The sequence below is a fragment of the Zingiber officinale genome, chromosome 11A, assembly GCF_018446385.1.
Source record: "Zingiber officinale cultivar Zhangliang chromosome 11A, Zo_v1.1, whole genome shotgun sequence".
Taxonomy (NCBI): Eukaryota; Viridiplantae; Streptophyta; class Magnoliopsida; order Zingiberales; family Zingiberaceae; genus Zingiber; species Zingiber officinale.
In genome coordinates this window covers 95,304,078-95,322,736 of record NC_056006.1, presented here as the reverse complement: position 1 = coordinate 95,322,736, position 18,659 = coordinate 95,304,078, and the positions used below count along the sequence as shown (strand labels likewise).

Sequence of the window (18,659 nt, the reverse complement as noted above, 5' to 3'; positions counted from 1 at the left end):
TCCACTGAATAATGGACGATTTTGGTATTAGAGAAGAGATTGAGATTTATATCTCATATAAGTACAATACAACTCTATGCAGTTTGCTACTTCGTCGAGAGTGCTGTTCGTCTAGCAATGCAGAATTTGTAAAGGTTGGCCTGAGGGAATTGGAGCAATGGTGCTCCAGAACAACAGAAGAGGTCAGTTAATACTCTAACAAATTGTTCACTAATGATGCCTTATATTCATAAAACAAACACCATAATGGTGGATCAAAGACTGATATCACGCCTCTATTTGTAGTATGCTGGAACCTCATGGGAAGAACTTCAACACATAAGACAGGCAGTTGGATTTCTGGTGAGCAAGTGTGTGTGCACGCGATATATATGATTTAGCAAAAACTAAAAATATTAATCACAGATGGGTAACTAAAACGCACCTTCCCTGTGCAGGTTTCACATCAGAAGTCCCAAAAATCCTTGCAGGAGTTAACAGAGGAACTCTGCCTAGTAAGTTGGGAGCTAAATCCCATTTTCTTATATACCTTTCTGTGATGTCTAAAAGATTTATGTGCAATGATTCCAGGACTTGACTGTCCCTCAAATCTATAGAATCGGTACCATGTTTTGGGATGACAAGTATGGCACGCATGGACTATCTCAGGAGGTGAGTTACTTTTACTTCTTCCTTGTACATCTCCTCCATCATCACTAATCCTTCTCAATGTGTTTTTGGATCATCTAACGATTAAGTCGACCACAAAACTTCAAAATTTAACCCATTCTACAATCCCTAGAAATTCCCCAGCCTATTTGGGGACTCCAGAGTAGTCAATCTATTTTACATTTCAGGTGATTACGAAGATGAAAATCATGATGACAGACGGCACACTAAACATCACAAACAACACTTTCTTGCTGGACGACAACTCGAGGTTAGATGAACGGACTCAGTCCGAGCACAATAACACAGTAAAAATTGCATTTTCCATGGAATTATTGCGAACAAGACCTCCACTGATCTCGAGAAAAACCTAAACTGACAGCATACCATTCTCTGTCGAGGAGATATCTCGATCGATGGCCGATATCTGCCTCCCCAACGTGGACCCGCCGCCGCCGCCACCGCCACTTCTTCAGCAAAACTCAGCGCTGCGCCTCTTGTTGGAACCGCACAAAGATTAGACAATTCCACCTGTTAAAATTTGGGCAAAAATAAAAAAGGCGCCTTTTTTTAGGGGGTCAATTGTGGCTTTTCCACCTCACAATTTCCTTTGTTCTTGTTTTTGGGACGTTGACTCGTTATTTATGCATGGGGAAAGTGTGCTCCTATTTTCCGATTGAGCTGCCAAATTTGACTAAACTGTGTATGCGCGTTTGCAGTATCTAAGAACAAAATAGACTTTTTGAGTGCTAGATTGGAAAGTATCTAATGCAGCCACGCATATTATACACTGGATCTGAAGACGGAAATAACACGGATTACATGATCAAGCAAGTAGCTGAAGAGGTTCCAAGGAGTCCACTACATCCCTCATCAGCGGCCTGGCCTTGGGGTTGTGGTTGAGGCAGTGGTAGGCCAACCTTGCCACTTTTTGAACAGCTCGCTCAGGGTAGTTTTTGCCCAACCTGGGATCAACAACAGCCAGCACCCTCTTCTTCTGAGTCAGATATGGCACAACCCAATCCACCAGATATTGCTGACGCACTGGCCGAGACTTGTCCAGTGATCTCTTCCCTGTCACGAGCTCGAGTAGGACGACCCCAAAGCTGTAGACGTCGCTCATCGCAGTCAAATGGCCTACAAACATGAAGATTTTTTAGGATAAACCTTGGCAAGTTGATCAAAAAACTCTGCTTTGCAAACTAGCACTAAAATTTCATGTACCTGTTTTCAAATACTCTGGTGCTGCATAGCCATAGGTCCCCATTATTCTAGTTGTAACATGAGATGTATCTCCTACTGGACCATTCTTTGCGAGACCAAAATCTGAAAGCTTTGCATTGTAGGCCTAAGCATAGGAAGGGTGAGAAAAAAGAGCCTGTGTGTTGCTGTGTTCATTGAGAAGATGTAGCAATGGCGTCTAGATGACTAACCTGGTCCAAAAGAATATTTGAAGTTTTAAAATCGCGGAATATGACTGGCTTTTCAGCCTCATGGAGGAAAGCAAGCCCTTTTGCAGCATCAAATGCAATCTTCATTCTGATAGCCCAGGGAAGGCAGACAAGCATTCCTGTTAAATGGAACTGATGAACTTTCTTTCAACAGTTAAACAAAGAAAACTGATCGTACAGAGATTTTGTTTAACCAAAAGTTTTTCCTGAATATTACAAAAAGTGAACAGGTATCAATCAGAATTGTCGAATTGTGTAAGAACAAAAACAATTATTTAGCTATATGAACCAGTTAAAATAGGCAGAAAAGTAAGGATGAGGAAATTGATGTTTGTGAAGCATGCTTACTAAAAGATAAAGATAAGTTGGAAATTTCTGTGAAGGAACAAATTACTAGAGAAGAGATGAGATTCCACACTCCCCCTTGCCATGAACTCATATACCAAAACTCGGTGCTCGCCTTCGCAGCAGTATCCGATTAACTTCACTAAATTCGGATGCGAAAGTTGTCCAAGGAATATAACCTCAGCCTAAACACATCGAAAACCAGTGTTAAACCCAGTTAACATCAATCGAAACGACAGGAAAAATTGCAGGAAATCAAGCTGAAAATAATAACTAAGAAGAGTTCCTAAATGTCTACCAGCCACTCCCTGTGACCCTGGAAACTGTTATCAGCATCATGAACCTTCACAGCCACTTGCACAGGTTGAAGCCCTTGCTTAACATTCTCGGTGATGAATCCTCTGTGCACACACCCAAAGCCTCCGACTCCCAAAAGGTTCTCCCTCTTGAAATTTTCAGTGATAAACTTGAGTTCACTGAAAGTGAACGATACCAGAGGATTCCCTGCAGTTTCCTTCCTCAAGTCCTCGACCTCCTTTGCGTTCGATGGCAGCTTGCTAATCTCCTTCTCCTTTTCGGCTCTTGGACTTTGAACTTGTGGAGATTCTAATAAAGGGAACCAATTCTGAATCGAGAAAGTCGATTAGTATTCAGAATCATAACTTGAGAAGTACTCACCTTGCTTTAGAGAGTCAGAGACTCTTCTCGAAGTGGGGTTTGCCTTCGACCCACAATTTCCCATGATTTCCAACAGAAATGTTCACCGAGATTGCATGACCACTGAAAGAGCATATGAGCTTTGGCTACTTAAAGACAAGGGAAGAACAAGGAACACGGAGAGTTGAAGTAACAATCTGTGGATTGACTAAGTAAAGACTCGGTCTAATTTCCTTTTAATTATTTTGAGGTGAATAATTTACAGACAGAAGATGAAGGATAAGATTGTTGACTATCGCTGTAGCTAGGATTTTGGCATTTTGCTCTGATCTTTTGCAGTAAAAGAGAAGTACACTTGGCCGGTTGAGAATTAATTCGAGCCACCTCCCCAGTTGACGGTGTGTAATTGAATCGAGCCCCGAATTGAATAGTAAGAGGCTGACCTCAGCTCGTTATGAAATTAAATATCAATTTAAAAATAACTCATTTAAAAATTAAATGAGTCAGTTTGTCATAATATAATATATATATATTTGATATGTTACACATCCATCGTGCGTGGATGATTATATATGTGAATCCAGACGTTCAAAAGTGAATTGAGTGTCTCACTCTGATTTATTTTGAGACACCCAATTCATTTCCAAGCACCTTTACTCATTTAGTCATCCATAAGCATCGCGCATGATAAGTGTGCAGCATATTAGATTTCTATATATGAGAAATGTTAACTTACACACCTGGTTTGTGTACAATACATGGGTGACTAAGTAGGCTTCTAGGCACCTAGATTACTTCTAGATGCCCTGAATCAATTTCGAGCACTCGGAAGATCCGAAGAGATTTGGGTGACCAAAAGCTCACTCAGTTGCCCATCGTCGTGTACAAATAGGATGTGTAGGCTAATGTGTATGTATGTATATATAACGAACATGTCATGAATCTTTTAATGAACACATTCATAAGCCTCAAAATGAATATGTTCGTGAGCCCAACTCGATAATATTTTCGAGTTCAAAATCAAGATTGAGCTTGGCTCGTTAACTTAATTAAATGATCTTGAACAAACTTGTTTCCAAATTGAAATTCGAATAATTTAATGACTTGACTCATTATTTACACTATTATTCATGTGTACAATAAAAATAAATTTTATCCCACTAAACAATATTGATGAAAAGAGTTCTGTCAATACAAATCTAGGAATAGCACGTGGTCCCTACCGTTTGCCAACACAATCTTACCTGGTAGGTAATTCGCGGGGCAGTAGCCCCACGGTCGACCCATAGCCATATAGCTAAAGAGGTAAATCATTTCTATAAATATGGTGACCACTCGGTTTTTGTTATAGTTAATTAAATTACTTTAATCAACGGAAAGCATGCTATTCGAGTACTCGATGCGACTCAATTTTTATATCTGTGCCTGACGCGGCAGATGGTAATTGGCCCGTCCTGCTAATTGGTGAGCTGGCGAAGCAACGGAGATTTCGATCCGCTGTCTCTTCCGGGGAGGCGCGAGCGCGAAAGGACGCCAGCAGAACCGTCGCGCTGGGGCGTGAGAATCGAGGTGCACAACCGTGTGATGGCACGTGACTCGACGAGCCGCAGCAAGCGCGTTGTTTCCGCCGCCGCTGTCCCGATGTGGAAACTGAGACACGCGCTATCTGCGATGCCTTTGCAAGTCGCGCGTGCCGGTCACTTAACTCTGATTAATTAACTAACGGCAAATTACTGAATCACTTAATTTAAAATTGTGCATTACCCAAATCTCATAAATAATTTAAAAAATGCTCACATCGCATATCCAATATCTATTTTGCCCCTCCATAGATTCAATATATTTTTGATAAAAAATAAGATTTATAATAATTGATTATTTTTTAAATATATATATATATATATATATATATATATATATATATATTAACAAATCTTTTATAATTAAAATTCTCATGTTTTTTAATATGGTATATGGAATTGATATTCGAGGGCATGAATATATTCAAGTAAATTAGACGAACACATAGGACATGATTCTTTAGCATTCTAAGTTATTTAGGTTCGTCAGTCAATTTTGACTGAAATTAGATGATGAATCTAGAAAAATCAGAATGATATTATATGTGTTTGTCTAATTCTCTTGATTATTTTTATGCATATTGCATTTAAACATCAATTCGATATGTTATACCGAGAACAATGAATTTTGAAATATGAATAGAACTACATTCATATTAAAAAAAAATTCTTCTCTCAATATGACGTATAAAAATAATGTTTGAGGAAATGAATATAATACAAAGAACTAGATAAATACATAGAATTTGATTTCATGTCATTCTGAACTCTCTACGTCCATCAATCAGTTTAACCGACAGCCGCTGATGGATTTACAGAGCTCAGAATGATATGAAATCATCAAATATTACTTTGATACACCGTATTGAGAGCAACGATTTTTTTATTATAAAATTTTTTTAATCAATTTTTAAAAAAGTTTTTAATCGATTGCTATGTATAGCAATTGATTGAGTTATGTAGAATTCGTAGATAATCAAGATGTTCTGGATCTTATCGAAAAGGTGAAAATGAGCACAACATCTTATGAATTATCATAGGTGAAAAAAAGATTGTACATGAATTCTTACTCTTTGGATGCAGAAACCTGGGGGAATAATTGCACTACTAGATGAAGCATGGTAAATCTTTTCCCTTTGTTGAAGCATTTTATGGTAAATCTTATTAAGATGGCATCAATCCAACTAAATGTTATTGCAGCATGTTTCCAAAGTCGACACACGAAACTTTTGCTCAAAAGCTGTACCAAACATTCAAGAATCACAAGCGTTTTAGCAAGCCAAAACTCGCTCGAACTGCCTTTACAGTCAACCATTATGCCGGAGATGTAAGGAACAAGATGAGACTAGTGAGACATCTAGTGTATATGAAACTGATTCAGTAGGCATTATTAACAGGTCACTTACCAAGCCGAGTTATTCCTCGATAAGAACAAAGATTTAGTTGTTGCAGAACATCAAGCCCTATTAGATGCATCAAAGTGTCCTTTTGTAGCAAATCTATTTCCTCCAGTAAGTGAGGAAAGTTCAAAACAATCAAAGGCCACATCCATAGGTACTCGGTTTAAGGTACGAAAGGGCACTATCCTATAAGTTCTCTTCTTCAATTTTGTTTCTGATGGTTATTTGGGTGAAACTTGCAGCAACAACTCCAATCACTTATGGAAACTTTAAACACCACAGAACCGCATTACATCAGATGTGTGAAGCCCAACTCACTCTTAAAACCAGGCATCATCGAAAATTTCAATGTCCTAGGTCAATTGAGATGCGGGGTCAGTATAACACTGAAATAATCTCATAGTTGAAATGTTATGCATGCCAGTCTCACTTCCTCTCCTCCTAAGATAGGGTGTGCTAGAGGCAATCAGGATAAGTTGTGCTGGCTACCCAACAAAGCGAACTTTCGCAGAATTTGTGGATCGTTTTGCAATTCTTGCAAAAGATACTGGTGACTGGTAATAAAGTTCTCCATGAGGAACTGAAAATTATCTTTCTTAAGATTGCATGTAATCATAGGTGTCCAGACTGGATTAAATGATGCAGATCCTAACAAATCTTGCAGTTCAGATGAAAAAGCAGTATGTGCAGCTATATGTGAAAAAATGGGCTTGGAAGGCTATCAGGTGCATGTAGTGAAACATATGAGACAGAGTCAATCTTGATACATGATTTATGTAATCTAAAAAAATTAGCCTCGTATTTTGCTTTCAGATAGGTAAAACAAAAGTGTTCCTCAGAGCCGGTCAGATGGCTGAGCTAGATACCCGCCGCATGGAAGTTTTGTTTAACACTACAAAAATTATCCAGAGGAAAATACGTACATACCTTACTCGGAAGGAATTCTTAATTCTGCGTCAAGCCTCAATTCAACTGCAAAAGCATTGGAGAGGTTCCTTTCTAAGGCTGATTTAACAGGATAACAAAATATTTCTACAGATCCTCGATATATGTTAGTATTGCCTGTTGCAGCATGTCTTGCGCGGAAGCTATATGAAAGCTTGAGGAGAGAAGCTGCTGCAATTCACATTCAGAAAAATGCATGTTCTTATGCTGTGAGAAAATATTACACAAAACTGCGGGCAAATGCAATAGTCATCCAAACAGGACTAAGAGCAATGGCGGCAAATGTTGAATATAGGCAAAGAAGGAGAAACAAGGCTGCTATTATCATACAAGTATGCAGTCTTTTATTACAGAGAGTAGCTGTTGATATATGTTGGAAGTCTAAGATAAAATTTGCTTTGACGTATAGACCCAATGGCGCCTATGTCAAGCTCATTCATCTTACAAACAAGTTAAGAAGGCGGCCTTGATACTTCAATGCCTGTGGAGAGGTCATATAGGAAGAAAAGAACTTCGGAAGTTAAAAATGGTAAGCTGCTCTTAGATATCCAATAGGCACTTTTTCTTGACATGTCTCAATGATTATGACTAGCAGTATCGTGTTTACGCTACTGGATTTTGGTATTGAGACAACACAATGAATATTATAGGCTGCAAGAGAAACAGGTGCACTTAAAGAAGCAAAGGACAAGCTTGAAAAGAAGGTTGAAGAACTCACGTGGAGATTAAATGTTGAAAAGCAAATGAGGGTATGCTATCACCTTAAAAGTAGGGTTAATGAGTATATTTCTTGCAATCTAACTTTTAGGTAGTGTTTTTGTAGTCTGAAATAGAAGATGTCAAAGGGAAAGAAATCGCAAAGTTAGAAACTGCATTACAAGAAATGCAAGAAAAACTTGATGCAGCCCATGAGGCAATCAAGAAAGAAAAAGAAGCTTCTAGGATCATAATTGAACAAGCAGCACCAGTTGTTCGAGAGGTCCCAGTGGTGGACAACACAAAGCTAGATTTGTTGAGAAGCTACAATAATCAGCTAGAGGTAAATAATTTAAATTATTCTACCAAATACTAGGAAAAACATATCCAATAACATCTGCAAGGATGACTTTGAATTTTCAACAAGAAAGGACAAATCTTTAGTGATCCAAATTGAAGGATGTGGTACGTCTACAACTAAACACAGGAAACATGACTTAACTTTAATAAAATGTCTTGACTATTTTCAGGCTGAGTTAAGTATATTTAAGTCCAAATCTGAGGAATTTGAGGGAAAATACAATGAGGCCCAACAACGGATAGAACAATTACTAAAGGTCACAGAAGAGTCCAGCTCAAAGATCGGCCAAATGCAGGAGAAGATACAGAGGTAATATACACGAATATGGTCTTCTTTTTCTACATTGGTTAGATGTAGAACCTACAGGCACAAAGAAAGTTTGTTTTGGCAGTCCAACTTTATATATATTCAACCATGCAGACTTGAAACAAATTTGTCTAGCCTAGAATCTGAGAATAAGATTCTTCGACAACAAGCTTTAGTTGCTTCATCAGATGAAGATCTATCAGCAGTAATCAAAAGGTGTCATCTCTTGAAAAATAGTGCAAGCCTCAAATTAAGAATTTCATACTTTTTTTCTCTAAAAGTTTTCCAGTGAACTTAATGTATTTGCTGGAATTGTTCTCTAGTCGTGAAAGCAAAATCAGCATATTGGAGTCAGAGAATCAGTTGCATGACGATCAGCCTGCTCCAATTTATCAACCAAATGCTAATTCCAAAACTATTGAACCGCAAGGAATCAAGGTACACAACCTAGCAATACAATGAATTATTAAAAGAAGAAAATAAATAAGTGATGATTTTATGATGCAAAGGAATACATATCTACCAAATTGGAACTATTCCAGTAGCACTGTTTTCAATTAACAAAAGCTCAATTTGCAGCAACCAGCAGCAGTATCACAGGTACCAGATCCAGAAGCACTAGTTCCAGATGCACCAGCTCTAAGTAAACAGGAGTCTCTAACTGATCAGCAACAAGTATGTACAAGAATCTTAATATGAATGGCAATGCTAATGAGCTTGCATTGATCTAGCATATTTTACATTATTCAGTGTTTTTTAGAGGAAACAGCATTAGAGTATAGGTTCCAACAATGTGGCAGATACCATGGCATAAAACCAGGGTCAATGTTGACACAAGAATGATTTTAATGTGTAACATTCTATCTCAATAACATGAAACTGCTAGCAGCATGAAACACCTACCTCCCAATCAATTTATCTAATGTATTCACAGAGAATGGGTTGTCTGATATTTCACATGCTAAATTACTTTATGCTTGCAGGAAAATTATGATGCACTTATCCAGTGTCTTACAGAATACAAGAGATTTGAGAACAAGAGACCTGCTGCAGCATTTATCGTCTTTAAGTCACTACTCCAATGGCACTCATTTGAAGCAGAGAAGACAAACATATTTGACCAGATCATACAAACAATCAAATCATCTATTAAGGTAGTGAGACTACTTGCTGGATATGAGACCTACAAAAAGTTTTCCCTTGCAAAATATTTCATTGTGGGATATGGAACCCTTAAAAAGTTTTCATCATGTACAGAACCAGGAGAATGTTGGTGAACTTGCATATTGGCTTTCAACAACAACTAGCCTTCTACTCCTTTTGCAAAAGACCCTTAAAGCAAGTCACACATCAATTACAGGATTGTACAGAAGTAGAGCAACAACAGCCACCTTATTTAGCAGAATGGCACGAGTAAGAAACTTGTTCCACCAGATAAATGTTTTTCAAGGGTAAATGTAGTATAGAACTGGAAGTCTAAATTTTTGGTGATTGCTGGTGTTATTATACGGGAACAAAATAACCTGATTTTTTTTTTCATTCACCATAACTGCTCTTGATAGCCATGGAAATCATGCCTATTATTTTTTAAACTTGAGGCTAAAGTCTAATCAAGGAAATCATTTATGGGCAGAATAGTCTTTTCTCTTCTTGATTTCTCATTCATATTCATCTATATGATATTGGCAAACTGTAACTTCAGAGCACACGCTTTTCTTCAGCTGGAATGGGAATTTCAAATGGGTACACTGGAATCATAAGCAAGTCTAGTGACCAAAGAAGGATTGAAGCAAAGCATCCAGCATTACGTTTTAAGCAACAATTAACAGCTTACGTCGAGAAGATCTATGGGATTATCCGTGACAGTCTAAAGACAGAGATTGCTCCATTCTTAGCAATGTGCATACAGGTCTTTCTCCAAGAGATGTTTAACTGTGTATGATTATAGTGAATAATACCTAGTATTTAGTATCAACTAAATTGACTAAAAAATTATCTACAGGCACCCAGATCTTTCAGAGCTAGATCAATCAGGGGATCTGCACAAAGCACTAATTCCAATTTGATAGTGAAACAAACATCAAGTGCGCACTGGCAAGACATTATTAAGATTTTGGATCATACACTATCTATACTCGATGAAAATTATGTAAGATATATTGGTTCTTCTTTCATCAGTTCATCCGAAGAATTAGCATAGATACATAGTTTTTTTTTCAAAGAAAAAGAGACCAGAGACTACAAAGATTGAATTTATGTAAAAATTAGAGCTGATAAAGGTCTGTTTTCAATATTTGCATGATTCCCATAACATAAAGTTCTCAATGTGCTGTTACAGGTGCCTAAAATAATAATACGCAAGTCCTTCAGCCAAGTATTTGCATTTATCAATGTACAATTATTTAATAGGTACCATCTTCTGTAGTTGTATTGCACTCCACATCTTCTGCAGTATATGCAGTTTCCACTGAATAATGGACGATTTTGGTATTAGAGAAGAGATTGAGATTTATATCTCATATAAGTACAATACAACTCTATGCAGTTTGCTACTTCGTCGAGAGTGCTGTTCGTCTAGCAATGCAGAATTTGTAAAGGTTGGCCTGAGGGAATTGGAGCAATGGTGCTCCAGAGCAACAGAAGAGGTCAGTTAATACTCTAACAAATTGTTCACTAATGATGCCTTATATTCATAAAACAAACACCATAATGGTGGATCAAAGACTGATATCACGCCACTATTTGTAGTATGCTGGAACCTCATGGGAAGAACTTCAACACATAAGACAGGCAGTTGGATTTCTGGTGAGCAAGTGTGTGTGCACGCGATATATATGATTTAGCAAAAACTAAAAATATTAATCACAGATGGGTAACTAAAACGCACCTTCCCTGTGCAGGTTTCACATCAGAAGTCCCAAAAATCCTTGCAGGAGTTAACAGAGGAACTCTGCATAGTAAGTTAGGAGATAAATCCCATTTTCATATATACCTTTCTGTGATGTCTAAAAGATTTATGTGCAATGATTCCAGGACTTGACTGTCCCTCAAATCTATAGAATCGGTACCATGTTTTGGGATGACAAGTATGGCACGCATGGACTATCTCAGGAGGTGAGTTACTTTTACTTCTTCCTTGTACATCTCCTCGATCATCTCTAATCCTTCTCAATGTGTTTTTGGATCATCCAATAATTAAGTCGACCACAAAAGTCCAAAATTTAACCCATTCTACAATCCCTAGAAATTCCCCAGCCTATTTGGAGACTCCAGAGTAGTCAATCTATTTTGCATTTCAGGTGATTACGAAGATGAAAATCATGATGACAGACGGCACACTAAACATCACAAACAACACTTTCTTGCTGGACGACAACTCGAGGTGAGATGAACGGACTCAGTCCGAGCACAATAACACAGTAAAAATTGCATTTTCCATGGAATTATTGCGAACAAGACCTCCACTGATCTGGAGAAAAACCTAAACTGACAGCATACCATTCTCTGTCGAGGAGATATCTCGATCGATGGCCGATATCTGCCTCCCCGACGTGGAGTCGCCGCAGCCGCTTCTTCAGCAAAACTCAGCGCTCCGCCTCTTGTTGGAACCGCACAAAGATTAGACAATTCCACCTGTTAAAATTTGGGCAAAAATAAAAAAGGCGCCTTTTTTTAGGGGGTCAATTGTGGCTTTTCCACCTCACAATTTTCTTTGTTCCTGTTTTTGGGACGTTGACTCGTTATTTATGCATGGGGAAAGTGTGCTCCTATTTTCCGATTGAGCTGCCAAATTTGACTAAACTGTGTATGCGCGTTTGCAGTATCTAAGAACAAAAGACTTTTTGAGTGCTAGATTGGAAAGTATCTAATGCAGTCACGCATACTTTACACTGGATCTAAAGACGGAAATAACACGGATTACATGATCAAGCAAGTAGCTGAAGAGGCTCCAAGGAGTCCACTACATCCCTCATCAGCGGCCTGGCCTTGGGGTTGTGGTTGAGGCAGTGGTAGGCCAACCTTGCCACTTTTTGAACAGCTCGCTCAGGGTAGTTTTTGCCCAACCTGGGATCAACAACAGCCAGCACCCTCTTCTTCTGAGTCAGATATGGCACAACCCAATCCACCAGATATTGCTGACGCACTGGCCGAGACTTGTCCAGTGATCTCTTCCCTGTCACGAGCTCGAGTAGGACGACTCCAAAGCTGTAGACATCGCTCATCGCAGTCAAATGGCCTACAAACACGAAGATTTTTTAGGATAAACCTTGGCAAGTTGATCAAAAAACTCTGCTTTGCAAACTAGCACTAAAATTTCATGTACCTGTTTTCAAATACTCTGGTGCTGCATAGCCATAGGTCCCCATTATTCTAGTTGTAACATGAGATGTATCTCCTACTGGACCATTCTTTGCAAGACCAAAATCTGAAAGCTTTGCATTGTAGGCCTAAGCATAGGAAGGGTGAGAAAAAAGAGCCTGTGTGTTGCTGTGTTCATTGAGAAGATGCAGCAATGGCGTCTAGATGACTAACCTGGTCCAAAAGAATATTTGAAGTTTTAAAATCGCGGAATATGACTGGCTTTTCAGCCTCATGGAGGAAAGCAAGCCCTTTTGCAGCATCAAATGCAATCTTCATTCTGATAGCCCAGGGAAGGCAGACGAGCATTCCTGTTAAATGGAACTGATGAACTTTCTTTCAACAGTTAAACAAAGAAAACTGATCGTACAGAGATTTTGTTTAACCAAAAGTTTTTCCTGAATATTGCAAAAAGTGAACAGGTATCAATCAGAATTGTCGAATTGTGTAAGAACAGAAACAATTATTTAGCTATATGAACCAGTTAAAATAGGCAGAAAACTAAGGATGAGGAAATTGATGTTTGTGAAGCATGCTTACTAAAAGATAAAGATAAGTTGGAAATTTCTGAAAAGGAACAAATTACTAGAGAAGAGATGAGATTCCACACTCCCCCTTGCCATGAACTCATATACCAAAACTCGGTGCTCGCCTTCGCAGCAGTATCCGATTAACTTCACTAAATTCGGATGCGAAAGTTGTCCAAGGAATATAACCTCAGCCTAAACACATCAAAAACCAGTGTCAAACCCAGTTAACATCAATCGAAACGACAGGAAAAATTGCAGGAAATCAAGCTGAAAATAATAACTAAGAAGAGTTCCTAAATGTCTACCAGCCACTCCCTGTGACCCTGGAAACTGTTATCAGCATCATGAACCTTCACAGCCACTGGCACAGGTTGAAGCCCTCGCTTAACATTCTCGGTGATGAATCCTCTGTGCACACACCCAAAGCCTCCGACTCCCAAAAGGTTCTCCCTCTTGAAATTTTCAGTAATAAACTTGAGTTCACTGAAAGTGAACGATACCAGAGGATTCCCTGCAGTTTCCTTCCTCAAGTCCTCGACCTCCTTTGCGTTCGATGGCAGCTTGCTAATCTCCTTCTCCTTTTCGGCTCTTGGACTTTGAACTTGTGGAGATTCTAATAAAGGGAACCAATTCTGAATCGAGAAAGTCGATTAGTATTCAGAATCATAACTGAAGAAGTGCTCACCTTGCTTTAGAGAGTCAGAGACTCTTCTCGAAGTGGGGTTTGCCTTCGACCCACAATTTCCCATGATTTCCAACAGAAATGTTCACCGAGATTGCATGACCACTGAGAGAGCATATGAGCTTTGGCTACTTAAAGACAAGGGAAGAACAAGGTACACGGAGAGTTGAAGTAACAATCTGTGGATTGACTAAGTAAAGACTCGGTCTAATTTCCTTTTCATTATTTTGAGGTGAATAATTTACAGACAGAAGATGAAGGATAAGATTGTTGACTAGCACCGTAGCTAGGATTTTGGCATTTTGCTCTGATCTTTTGCAGTAAAAGAGAAGTACACTTGGCCGGTTGAGAATTAATTCGAACCACCTCCCCAGTAGACGGTGTGTAACTGAATCGAGCCCCGAATTGAATAGTAAGAGGCTGACCTCAGCTCGTAATGAAATTAAATATCTCATAACATGATTGAGTTGAATTAAAAATAACTCATTTAAAAGTTAAAATGAATTAATTTGTCATAACATAATATATATTTGATATGTTGCATATCCGCCGTGCGTGGACGATTATGTATGTGAATCCAGACGTCTAAAAGTGAATCGAGTGTCTCAATACAATTTATTTCGGGGCACCCAATTCATTTTCAGGCACCTTGACTCACTTAGTCGTCCATAAGCATCGCGCACGACAAGCGTACAACATATTAGATTTCTATATATGAAAAATGTTAATCTACACACCCTATTTGTGTACAACACGTGGATGACTAAGTAGACTTCCGAGCACTTAGATTACTTCCGGATGCCTTGAGTCTATTTCGAGCACTCGAGAGATTCGAAGTGATCTGAGTGACCAAAAGCTTACTCAATTGTCCATCGTCGTGTACAAATAGGGTGTGTAGGCTAACGTGTGTATGTGTGTGTGTATATATATATATATATATATAAAATGAATATGTTCACGAGTCTTTTAATGAACACATTCATAAGTCTTTAAGTGAATATGTTCGCGAGCCCAACTCGATAATGTTTTTGAGCTCAAAATCAAGGTTGAGCTTGGCTCGTTAACTTAATCGATTGACCTTGAACAATTTTTTTTTTCAAATTGAAATTCGAATAATTTACGAACGGCTTGACTCATTATCTAAACTATTATTCATGTGTACAATAATAATAAATCTTATCCCACTAGATAATATTAACTAAAAGAGTTCTAACTATACAAATATAAGAATAGGGCGTCATCTTTATTGTTTTCCAAGAGGAATTAAATGAATTAAGTTCCAGAGTTAATTTTTCTCTCTCTATATATATATATAAAGTAAAATTTATCATCATAGTGGTTCCATATGATATATGGGTTCTCCAATCATCTATATGAAGAAGTAAATCAAGAAATTTAAATTGGCCATTACGATGAGAACGGATTCATTTACTTTTATCGAGAATTAATACCTATCTATTATAATAAATTCTATTATATAATAATTAATAACTAACACAATCTTACCTGGTGGGTAATACGCGGGGCAGTAGCTCCACGGTCGACCCATAGCAATATAACTAAAGAGGTAAATCATTTCTATAAAAATAAATGATTAAAATCTGATGAATTAGAATATATTTTGTAAATTATTATTAAAGATATTTTAATATGATTTATTAAATATATTTTAATAATATCATATTTATATATTAATTAGAATATATTTTGTAAATTATTATTAAAGATATTTTAATATGATTTATTAAATATATTTTAATAATATCATATTTATATATTAATTACATGTATATATTATAATTAAATGCTGGTCAAATTTGATCGGATAGATTTATCGTTCATATTAAATATGGTGACCACTCGGTTTCTATTATAGTTAATTAAATTACTTTAATCAACGGAAAGCATGCTATTGGGGCACTCGATGCCACTCTATTTCTATATCTGTGCCTGACGCGGCAGATGGTAATTGGCCCGTCCTGCTAATTGGTGAGCTGGCGAAGCAACAGAGATTTCGATCCGCTGTCTCTTCCGGGGATGCGCGAGTGCGAAAGGACGCCAGCAGCACCGTCGCGCAGGCGTGAGAGTCGAGGTGCACAACCGTGTGATGGCACGTGACTCGATGAGCCGCAGCAAGCGCGTTGTTTCCGCCGCCGCTGTCCCGATGTGGAAACTGAGACACGCGCTATCTGCGTTGCCTTTGCAAGTCGCGCGTGCCGGTCACTTAACTGACGGCAAATTACAGAATCACTTAATTTAAAAGTTGTGCATTACCCAAATCTCATAAATAATTTTAAAAATATTCACATCGCATATCCAATATCTATTTTGCCCTCCACTCATAGATTCAATGTATTTCTGACAAAAAACAAAGTTTATAATAATTGATTATTTTTAATATATATATATATATATATATATATATATATATATATATTAACAAATCTTCTATAATTAAAATTCTCATGTATGATATATGAAATTGATATTCAAGATAGGGATATATTCAAGAAAATTAGGTAAATATATAGGACATGATTTTATATCATTTTAAGTTCTTTAGATTTTTCAGTCGATTTTAGCTGAAAATAGATGATGAACCTAGAAAAATCGGAATGATATGGAATAATATTATATGTGTTTGTCTAGTTCTGTTGATTATTTTTATGCACACTGCATTTAAACATCAATTCGACATGTCATACTGAGAGTAACGAACTTTTAAATATGAATAGAATTACATTCGTATTCAAAAATTTTCTTCACTCAATATGACGTATTGAAATAATGTTTGAGGAAATGAATATAATACAAAAAAAACTAGATAAATACATATGATTTGATTTCATATCATTCTAAGTTCTTTATATCCATCAATCAGTTTAACCAACAACCGCTAATGGACCTACAAAACTCGAAATAATATGAAACCATCAAATATTAATTTAATATACCTTATTGAGAACAACAAAATTTTTATTATAAAATTTTTTTTAATCATTTTAAAAAAAAATTAATCGATTGATGTGTAGCAATCGATTAAACTTACTATTCATGGTCACAAATATATTGCTACATTATAACAATTAATAAAAAAAATGTGTTTAAAAAATTATTACTACATTTGAAAATAATATTTGAAAGAATTAATGAAATCAGTAGAATTAAATGAAGATATAAGATATTATTTGATGTCATTCCAAATTTTCTACGTTTGTTTATCTAATTATTCTATTTATATTCATACTTTTAAACATCAAATCGATATATAGTATAAAGAGCAACCAAATTTTTTATTATAAAGACCTTTCAAATTCAATCATATGTTTTTTTTAAAAAAAATAATCAATTGTTATAGTATAACAATCAATTAATTTTTTTTATCACATAAATATATAGAATTGATTGTTACACTATAACAATTTATTAAGTGAAAGAAAGCAAACAAGCGGAGGGGTAAAATGGGGGTATAGAGTAAGCAAGTTGGGTATTTTCAAAGTTGCCTAAGCGATTTAGGTAAAATATTAGATTCTTCTAATCTTATAACATTATAATTCAAATTATCTCATTTACGGAACAACCAACTGATTTATAAGAAATTAAAGTCCTGTATATAACTACTGCCGATATCATACATGCATGGTAACTCATAAAACTACGAAAATATTCATCGACCAAATCATAAAATCTCAACTAAGAAATCAATTTTGTTTTCAACTAACCTTCCTGTTTAATCCAAGCCATATTAATGTTAATTACTAAATGAGTTAAACTAACTACACCTATCTCTTGAATCAATTTCCAAAACATTAACACCATCCACACCAACTGAGAAAAAAAAATAGAGCCAAATCGATAGGATGTATATATAAACGAATATGTTCATGAACCTCTTAACCAACACATTCACAAACCTCTAAATGAACATATTCGCAAGCTCATGAATCAAACATTGTTAAACTCAAGCTCAACTCGATAATATTTTTGAGCTTTAAATCAGGTTCAAACTTGACTCGTTAATTTAATCGAACGAACTTAAATAATTTTTTTTTTTAAATCAAGATGTGAATAATCCGCGAGCCATTGGCTTGCCTACAAATCGAGTAAGAAAATAGGAGAGTCAAAACCCTTTCACATAGTTTACTGGCGATGCATGCCAATGAAAGATGAATAAATTGTTCAAAGGGCCGGACTAAAAAAAAATGTACAGTTTGTACGCTGACCAGTCTTTGATCTCAATAATGATTTGTTGTTGTATTCTTTTGGATTTACTTGATATCTTCCAAATTAGACTTCTAGATGAATAAGACATAAGAGATAAGAAGGTAATCATTTCAAACTTCCAAGCCCTGTCGAAGAATAATAAATATTATTAGTAACAGTTTGGTTATACTACTGTCTTTATCATGCGGATTGTTACGGACCAACTGTCATGTCATATTTTTTTTTTAATTAAATATTTTCTATTTCTTAATTTTTTTTCTTCTTCTTCTCACTGTAACGAAGCCTGCGCTTCGTCGCCGCTGGCCACCTGTCTGTCCGCCATCCGCTTGACCACTGCCTCCTGACGCGTCAGAATCCGGCCGCGATCTCGTCGGATTCCGGTCGCGATCACGTCCGGAATCCGGCGTGATCGCGGCCGGACTCCAGACGCTATCGTGACTGGACGCGATCATGCCAGATTTGGGTGAGATCGCGG

The 18,659-nt window shown here is 37.0% G+C and overlaps 4 protein-coding genes across 4 annotated transcripts; 2 read left to right on the top strand and 2 right to left on the bottom strand.

Annotated features, from left to right (window-relative positions):
- Positions 1 to 11: 11 nt before the first annotated feature.
- LOC122031629 (myosin-11-like) lies at positions 12 to 1,169 on the top strand. Its single transcript, XM_042590720.1, has 6 exons — positions 12 to 182; positions 286 to 342; positions 438 to 494; positions 571 to 651; positions 837 to 919; positions 1,031 to 1,169. Exons 1-6 carry the CDS (start codon positions 12 to 14, stop codon positions 1,167 to 1,169), a joined length of 588 nt encoding a protein of 195 aa, XP_042446654.1.
- A 202-nt stretch (positions 1,170 to 1,371) lies between these two features.
- LOC122032751 (probable serine/threonine-protein kinase PBL16) lies at positions 1,372 to 3,284 on the bottom strand. The gene is made up of 6 exons (XM_042592064.1): positions 3,123 to 3,284; positions 2,743 to 3,050; positions 2,494 to 2,629; positions 2,082 to 2,218; positions 1,873 to 1,996; positions 1,372 to 1,785 (listed from the first exon to the last, which is right to left on the bottom strand). Exons 1-6 carry the CDS (start codon positions 3,184 to 3,186, stop codon positions 1,475 to 1,477), a joined length of 1,080 nt encoding a protein of 359 aa, XP_042447998.1. The 5' UTR covers positions 3,187 to 3,284; the 3' UTR covers positions 1,372 to 1,474.
- Positions 3,285 to 4,685: 1,401 nt separating this feature from the next.
- On the top strand, positions 4,686 to 12,012 carry LOC122031628 (myosin-12-like). The gene is made up of 24 exons (XM_042590719.1): positions 4,686 to 4,784; positions 5,765 to 5,802; positions 5,882 to 6,008; positions 6,079 to 6,192; positions 6,626 to 6,638; positions 6,700 to 6,806; positions 6,895 to 7,000; positions 7,120 to 7,358; positions 7,677 to 7,775; positions 7,850 to 8,065; positions 8,253 to 8,392; positions 8,504 to 8,605; positions 8,713 to 8,827; positions 8,969 to 9,064; positions 9,373 to 9,543; positions 10,092 to 10,298; positions 10,392 to 10,538; positions 10,728 to 10,798; positions 10,935 to 11,034; positions 11,138 to 11,194; positions 11,290 to 11,346; positions 11,423 to 11,503; positions 11,689 to 11,771; positions 11,883 to 12,012. Exons 1-24 carry the CDS (start codon positions 4,686 to 4,688, stop codon positions 12,010 to 12,012), a joined length of 2,715 nt encoding a protein of 904 aa, XP_042446653.1.
- A 202-nt stretch (positions 12,013 to 12,214) lies between these two features.
- LOC122032750 (probable serine/threonine-protein kinase PBL16) lies at positions 12,215 to 14,124 on the bottom strand. Its single transcript, XM_042592063.1, has 6 exons — positions 13,964 to 14,124; positions 13,584 to 13,891; positions 13,335 to 13,470; positions 12,923 to 13,059; positions 12,714 to 12,837; positions 12,215 to 12,626 (listed from the first exon to the last, which is right to left on the bottom strand). Exons 1-6 carry the CDS (start codon positions 14,025 to 14,027, stop codon positions 12,316 to 12,318), a joined length of 1,080 nt encoding a protein of 359 aa, XP_042447997.1. The 5' UTR covers positions 14,028 to 14,124; the 3' UTR covers positions 12,215 to 12,315.
- Positions 14,125 to 18,659: the final 4,535 nt, after the last annotated feature.

What these genes read in the sequence shown, in the direction of transcription:
- LOC122031629 (XM_042590720.1), top strand. Translation starts at nt 12, where the DNA reads ATGGACGATTTTGGTATTAGAGAAGAGATTGAGATTTATATCTCATAT. An exon ending in GACAGGCAGTTGGATTTCTG is followed by an intron (nt 343 to 437) that starts GTGAGCAAGTGT and finishes TTCCCTGTGCAG; the next exon opens with GTTTCACATCAGAAGTCCCA. An exon ending in CGCATGGACTATCTCAGGAG is followed by an intron (nt 652 to 836) that starts GTGAGTTACTTT and finishes TTTACATTTCAG; the next exon opens with GTGATTACGAAGATGAAAAT.
- LOC122031628 (XM_042590719.1), top strand. Translation starts at nt 4,686, where the DNA reads ATGGCACGTGACTCGACGAGCCGCAGCAAGCGCGTTGTTTCCGCCGCC. An exon ending in ATGTTGAAAAGCAAATGAGG is followed by an intron (nt 7,776 to 7,849) that starts GTATGCTATCAC and finishes GTGTTTTTGTAG; the next exon opens with TCTGAAATAGAAGATGTCAA. An exon ending in GCTACAATAATCAGCTAGAG is followed by an intron (nt 8,066 to 8,252) that starts GTAAATAATTTA and finishes GACTATTTTCAG; the next exon opens with GCTGAGTTAAGTATATTTAA.
- LOC122032750 (XM_042592063.1), bottom strand. Translation starts at nt 14,027, where the DNA reads ATGGGAAATTGTGGGTCGAAGGCAAACCCCACTTCGAGAAGAGTCTCT. An exon ending in CTCTGACTCTCTAAAGCAAG is followed by an intron (nt 13,892 to 13,963) that starts GTGAGCACTTCT and finishes TCCCTTTATTAG; the next exon opens with AATCTCCACAAGTTCAAAGT. An exon ending in ACCAGAGTATTTGAAAACAG is followed by an intron (nt 12,627 to 12,713) that starts GTACATGAAATT and finishes TCGTGTTTGTAG; the next exon opens with GCCATTTGACTGCGATGAGC.
- LOC122032751 (XM_042592064.1), bottom strand. Translation starts at nt 3,186, where the DNA reads ATGGGAAATTGTGGGTCGAAGGCAAACCCCACTTCGAGAAGAGTCTCT. An exon ending in AGGGTCACAGGGAGTGGCTG is followed by an intron (nt 2,630 to 2,742) that starts GTAGACATTTAG and finishes CGATGTGTTTAG; the next exon opens with GCTGAGGTTATATTCCTTGG. An exon ending in CAAATATTCTTTTGGACCAG is followed by an intron (nt 1,997 to 2,081) that starts GTTAGTCATCTA and finishes TCCTATGCTTAG; the next exon opens with GCCTACAATGCAAAGCTTTC.